This window comes from Aplysia californica, unplaced genomic scaffold (genome assembly GCF_000002075.1).
Source record: "Aplysia californica isolate F4 #8 unplaced genomic scaffold, AplCal3.0 scaffold00168, whole genome shotgun sequence".
Classification (NCBI taxonomy): Eukaryota; Metazoa; Mollusca; class Gastropoda; order Aplysiida; family Aplysiidae; genus Aplysia; species Aplysia californica.
In genome coordinates, this window is record NW_004797438.1 from 282,926 (window position 1) to 289,977 (window position 7,052).

The 7,052-nt window shown below is 40.2% G+C and overlaps 1 protein-coding gene across 1 annotated transcript in view; it reads right to left on the reverse strand.

Annotated features, from left to right (window-relative positions):
- Nucleotides 1-5,772, reverse strand: part of LOC101864616 — a 25,018-nt gene extending 19,246 nt beyond the window's left edge. Inside the window, exons 1-5 of the mRNA XM_013082306.1 lie at nucleotides 5,507-5,772; nucleotides 3,715-3,872; nucleotides 2,188-2,355; nucleotides 1,164-1,399; nucleotides 27-197 (exon numbers count right to left, since the gene is read on the reverse strand). Coding sequence (XP_012937760.1) covers nucleotides 27-197; nucleotides 1,164-1,399; nucleotides 2,188-2,355; nucleotides 3,715-3,872; nucleotides 5,507-5,772 — 999 coding nt within the window. The remainder of the gene's footprint in view (nucleotides 1-26; nucleotides 198-1,163; nucleotides 1,400-2,187; nucleotides 2,356-3,714; nucleotides 3,873-5,506) is intronic.
- Between the last annotated feature and the right edge of the window lie 1,280 nt (nucleotides 5,773-7,052).

Genomic DNA, 7,052 nt, shown 5'->3' on the forward strand with positions numbered 1-7,052 from the left:
CCACCCAAATCGCTCGCTGAACTAACCTGCGTGATCTCCACAGCCAGCTCTCTCTGCGTCTCCAGTAAGAGATCCATGTAACGGGTCATGTTGTTGAACCAGAACTCGGCCGTCTTGAAGGAACCGATACCTCCTCGGTCGTTCCGCCTGATCTCTGCCCTCATACGACCCAGGACCACCAGCAGCATCTCGTTACCCTGTTAGAGGTTTGCGGGGGAGGGGGGTAGAGGGGGGGGAGGTGGTGGAAAAATATGTCACAAAATGACAAATGTGAAGCAGTGTGGTGGAATCAGGCTCTCGTCAATTTTGGGGCATATTGAGTTATTGGTATCATCTTACAGCTTGTTCACTTGTCTTGCTTTCAATGGAAAAAATTACCCATCATTCTTCAATAGAAGTGGGGATATTTTGGATTGAAGGAGGTGGGAGTCACCTAATTTAAGAGGTAAAATTAGCGAGAAAATGGCCGCCAAAGCTTGGTAAATTCCAAAACTGAAGATTCCATGGAAACTGTAAATTTATATTTTTGTGCCTTTAATCAACGTTTTCGGTGAAATCCTCAAAGGAATGTGTTCGTAAATGGACATAAAAGGTGTTGAGCCAAAAAACAAAAATGTGATAAAAACTGCTAAGCAGGGAGAAAACTGCTGTTTTCTTCGATTTCATTATTTTGACGAGAGCCTGATTCCACCATTCTGCCTCACAAATAGTTAATTTTACTTCAAAAGTAAGCTTATATTATAACATGATGTGAGTTTGGATTTTTTTTACGGCGAGATAGTCATAAACGAATAAACAGTGAAGCACTCTGAATGAGCTTGTTTGGATTATATATACCTTTCAACACAAATAAAACAAAACAAACGAACAAGCGAAAAAGAAACAAAAAATGAACAAAAATCCAGAAAAAAACAGACAAAACAAAACCTTAAATCCCCAACTACAACAACAACAACAACAACAACAACAACAACAACAACAACAACAAAAATCAACAACAAAATAAATCAAACACACACACAATACCAACAACAACAACAACAACAACAACAACAACAACACCCAAAATCAACAACAAAATAAATCAAACACACACAATACCAACAACAACAGCAATAACAACCAAATCGCCTTCAACCACGACCAAAGCTCTGACGCCAAACCTCAATATTCTTGTTGTACAAGGCAGCGACGAGGTCCGAGTAGCGTCTGGCAGACAGGAAAGTCTCGTTGGCCACATCCTGGCTCTCGGAGAACCACAGGTAGATGTCCTGGCTGGGGAAACGACCCTCCATGTAGAAAATGGTGCCCAGAGCTCGTTCCAAGCCCATGTACTCTTTGGCAATGATGACTTCTTGATACGCCACGAGAGACCGCCATATGAAGCCGGACTGGGCCTCTGAAAGTAGTGAGGTGAGCAAAAGTTGGTGGTGGTGGTGGTAGTGGTGGGGGTTGTTGGTTGTGGTGATGGTGGTAGTTGTGGTGGTGGTGTCGTTGTTGTTTGTGGTGGTGATGATGTTGGTGATAGTGGTGCTGTTGTTGTTGGTGTTAATGATACTGTTAAGAATGCAAGAGATAATAAAATGGTGAAATAGTACAGGTTTAACGCCCGCTATCAACACTATTAAGTTATTTAAGATATGGAACTTCCTAGTTTAACGTCCCTCTCCGAGAGGACTGAGCCAAATTATAGGTAATTCGTGTATAAAGTGTCTTTCCCAAGGACACAACGTCGGGCCGACGCCCTGAACCCGCAATCTCAAGAGTACTGGTCCGGTAGCCCAACTACTAGTCTACCGACGCCAAGCAGTGAAGAGGTTAGCAGTAACAATGAGTTAACCTGTGATAGCGGAGTAAAGCCATGTGATAAACTTCAAAGCCTGTGACAGCGGAATAGAGCCATGTGATAAACACTCGGATCAGACTGGTGTACATCTCCAGTTCCTGTGTCACTGTTTGGTTCACCGCAATCTCATGAGTACTGGTCCGGTAGCCTAACTACTAGTCTACCGACGCCACGGAGTAAAGAGGTCAGCATTACGATGGGTTAACCTGTGATAGCGGAGTAGAGCCTTGTGATGAACTTCAAAACTTGGAGTAGATCCATGTGATAAACTTCAAAACCTGGAGTAGAGTCATGTGATAAACTTCAAAACCCATGATAGCGGAGTAGATAAACTTCAAAACCTGTGATAGCGGAGTAGAGCCATGTGATAAACACTCGGATCAGACTGGTGTACATCTCCAGTTCCTGCGTCACTGTTTGGTTCAGCGTGTCCAGTTCGTAGCGATGTCTGTTCAGGTAGGAGAGGAACTTATCCTTGGACTGGAACTCCGCCCTCGTCAGAGTGGGGCCTGGTGAGCGAGAGGTTGGGTAGAAGGAAGGGTGGTTTAGATTTGTTTGCAACATAGCTACCAACGAATTAAAAAGTTCTGAAGGGGTGGGTCAGATTGTTTGCAACATCGCTACCAACGAATAACAAAGTTCTATCTGCACAGTACCTAGTTGTTGGGTTGTTGTTTTTAAAGAAATGTGACGTCAAAGATTTTTAGTTTCACATTATTAATGTCAAGCTTTTTCTTAATATGCAATTTTTTTAACGTCTTGATAATGAGTTTGAATAATTTTACGATTTTGATAGAGCAGATAGAACATTTGGTTTCTGACCTCATGGTCTTAGTAACTCAGAACAGCCAAAAATGTCAGATAGAACTTTGTAATTCTGAGGTAGCGATTTGTGAATAAGGTAGGAAAAACATTCTTTTCAAACATTTCATTAGTCTAAAGTATAAAAACTAAGCTTTGATTAGACTTTTAAAAGTATAACTTTTTTTTCAAAAAGTAAGACTAGATATTCATTAAACTTGTGACTATTGCTATTTTCAAAAATAAGACTCTCTCTCTCTCTCTCTCTCTCTCTCTCTCTCTCTCTCTCTCTCTCTCTCTCTCTCTCTCTCTCTCTCTCCCAAAATAAAGAAAACAACGCTAATACTTTAAAAATACTTATTACTTCCGTTCAAAATATAGCATTATTTTGTTTTAAACAAGACTATTACTATTTTCAACAATAAGACTATAACAGCATTTTTTAAAAACAAGGTTATTTTACTTCCTTTAAAAACAAGGCTCCAGCCCTTCTCAAGGAATTGACAAATATTATCTTTAAAACCAAGACGATTACTTGAAAAAAAAAGACCCTCTCTCTCTCTCTCTCCCGAAATAAAAAAAACAACGCTAATACTTTTTTTTAAACGTATTACTTCCGTTCAAAATATAGCAATATTTTTTTTAAAAACAAGATTATAAGTATTTTCAACAATAAGACTATTAAAGTATTTAAAAAACAAGGCTATTACTTTCTTTAAAAACAATGCTCCAGCCCTTCTCAAAGATTCGACTTATACTGTCTTCAAAATCACGACGATTACTTGGAAAAAAAAGACTTATACTATCCCCAAAACCAAGACGATTTATAAAACCAAAGCAAGACGATTATAATATAAAACAGACTTATACTATCCTCAAAACCAAGACGATAACTTGAAAAAAAAAGACTTATACTATCCCCAAAACCAAGACGATTATAATATAAAAAACGACTTTTTATATTATCTCCAAAACCAATACGATTATAATATAAAAAGATTTATTCTTATACTATCACCAAAACCAAGACGATTCCTGTTTTCAAAATGTAGACGCCAGAATCTCACCTGAGGTCCAAAAGGGCAGTTTCTCTAGCGCTCTGTCTGTCTCGGGGTATCGTTGTAGCAGAAGACTCTTTGACCTTGACCTTCCAAGGTCACTGAGATAGAGGGCACTCATGTCGCGCTCTTCTTGAAGGAAATGGATGACCTTACCCAGCTCAACACTGTGAGGGAAAAGATAACAATGATAATTATGATTTTGTTTGTTTGTTTTTGTAAAGTGTTTTACGGCGCTCGCAACTGCATAAGGTCATATGAGCGCGCGGGACACACCTAATATTTTCAGTTGGTAGGAAATTTTGAATTTTGCCCGGGTTGCGGCCGAAGCATACTCTTATCGATTATAGACCACCAAGGGATCTTTAACGTGCGCAACGTACACACAGGCCCTCCGAGATTTTTCGCCCTTGTCCGAGAAGGCTAGGTGTAGATCTTTCCTACCAGAAGATCAGGGGTGTGGCAGAAAGACAGAAGTAAGGAGGAGCCAAGGAGTAGCAGTAGAACGGCTGCAGAAAGAGTCAGGAGCCCAGAGGAGGGGGCAAAGGAGGTGAGGGGGTGGGGGCAGAAAGTGGAAATGAAAGCAGACAACAGAACATTGCTAGAGAGCAGGAAAGGAGGTGAAAGGAGACACTTTTAGAGAAGAAAATTTTTTGGTCGCTACCCGGATTCGAACCCGGGACCTTTGAATGAGAGGCCAACACCTTAACCTCTAGGCCCCGAGAGCCCCTAATTATGATTATAATTATACTACTACTACTACTACTACTACTACTACTACTACTACTACTACTACTACTACTTCTGCTACTGCTACTACTACTACTACTTCTGCTACTGCTACTACTACTACTACTACTACTACTACTACTACTACTACTACTACTACTACTACTACTACTACTACTACTACTACTACTACAGCTGCTGCTGTTGCTACTACTACTACTACTACTACTACTACTACTACTACTACTACTACTACTACTACTACTACTACTAATAATAATAATAATAATAATAATAATAATAATAATAATAATAATAATAATAGTAATAATAATAATAATAATAATAATAATAATAATAATAATAATAAATCCCCGCTGAGTAGCAAGTTCTATGCGCTTTACAATCTATATCATTATTACCACAGCAGAGCGGATTCCATTCTGAAAGAATATTAGTTTCCTGTATAGCATACAGTGTAAGCTACCATGTTTTAAAAAGATAAAACACTAACATACTGTACTGACAAGATATTTCGCTGCCTATGACTGGATACCCATAACCACCTGGGTGAAGGTAGGAAATTTCGTGTAAAGTGCTGTTCAACAGGACACAGCAATGGGCCTGAGGCTCGACGCCCGAACCCGCAACATCACGGTTACGAGTCCGTTAGCCTATACCACGGACACTAGATCTAGACTACCATATATTGTTATATATCTGCCGCCCACTCCCACCACGAAAAAAATGGGGTTTGTTTAATGTTTTGTGTGTGTGTGTGTGTGTGTGTGTGTGTGTGTGTGTGTGTGTGTGTGTGTGTGTGTGTGTGTGTGTGTGAGTGAGTATGTGTTGTTGTTGTTGTTGTTGTTGTTGTTGTTGTTGTTGTTGTTGTTCTTCTTCTTCTTCTTCTTCTTCTTCTTCTTCTTCTTCTTCTTCTTCTTCTTCTTCTTCTTCTTCTTCTTCTTCTTCTTCTTCTTCTTCTTCTTTTCTGTTACTTTGTTCGTTTTGTTTTGTTTTGTTTTGTTTGTTAGTTTTTTGTGCGGGGGGGGGGGGAGTATTTTTAATATCAGACCTGTAAAGCAGGATGTCTCTGATCTGCGAGGAGTTGATATAGTTGGTGAAGGTGGTGAAGAATGTGTTTGCCGTCAGACCCGTCAACACCACCACAGGGATCATCACAATCGACGTCATCTTCACCAGCTGCTTACGCTTGCCAGAGGAGGTAATCGGGTTGCCTGAAAGGGTCGAGGAGCAGCAAAAATGATCCAAAGATTTGTGTACTGGTGGCTGGTGGGTTCTCTGGTGTGGTTTCTTCCTTGTTTTCCTATTATCTATCATCTTTGTTTTTTAATAATGTTTATGTTACTCTCTGTGCACAACTACAATGGTAGTGTAGGAGAATCGTTCAGGACACCAGTTGGAGTCAGACAAGGATGTCTGCTTCCACCGACTCTTTTTAACCCTATCCGTACGCCGTGCTTTACTATCGTATCCATACGACGTGGAGAACTCTGTGCCGCCACTTTCCAAAGAGAAAATTTACTAATTAATCTGATCCGTACGCTTTGCATAGCAGTCTGTCAAAATTATTTTTTTGAGAAATACTGAACGTTTCAAAGAGATCTTCGTACTAGAAGTATTTTAAAATGTGAATAATAAAACCCCGAGGGTACAAAATGACCCCAGGGAGTACGGATAGGGTTAACACCTTCCTCGAGAAAGTCATGACTGACGCTTTGGAAGATCATGAAGGATCAATCAGCACTGGTGACAGAACAATCGCAAAGACACGTTTTACTGATGACTGTGATGCCCTTGCAGGGAAAGAAGAAGAGCTTGTCAAGTTAGTCCGCATGTGGATAAATCATCAATAACATATGGCATGAAGATAAGCTCGAAAAAAGACCAAGCTGATGACAAACAGCATCAATGGAATCAGCTCAAACATTAGAATTGGTGGCCAAAAACTAGAGACTATTCAGAGCTTGCAGTAAAATTAAATACTTAGGTTCAGTGGTGATGGATGAAGGATCAAAGCAAGAAATACTGTCCAGGATTGCCCTTAAAATTAACTGGTGCATTATGGAAGCTCAAGCCAATGGAAAGACAAAAACACAGCACTCAGTACCAAAATAAAACTGATGCATTCTTTGGCCATTTCAATCGTACTGTACGCTTGTGAAACCTACATCAGAGAGAAAGATACAAGCTACAGAATGTATAAGATTCTTTCGAAGACTTTTGGGTATCCCTACAGAGACCGTGTTGCAAATGAGGAAGCGAGGAACAAAATCAGACATGCCTGTGGGTCGTATGAAAATCTTCTCACCTCTGTGAAAAGGCAAATTGATATGGTGTGGGCACATTACAAGATCAAAAGAACTTGCAAAGGTGATCCCACAGGGCACTGTACGAGGAGGGTGAAGGAAGGGCAGACAGAGAAAGAGGTGGGAGGACACTTTAACGGAATGGAAAGGTTTAAAGTTGGGTGAACCCCGGAAAGGTTGATAATAGAGAAGGCTGAAGAAATGTGGTGGTGGTTGGAACATCCTTGGTGCTCCAAAGGTCATCTAGACGAAGGGATAAGTAAGTAAAGTACTTTCTTGTAACACTTCTAA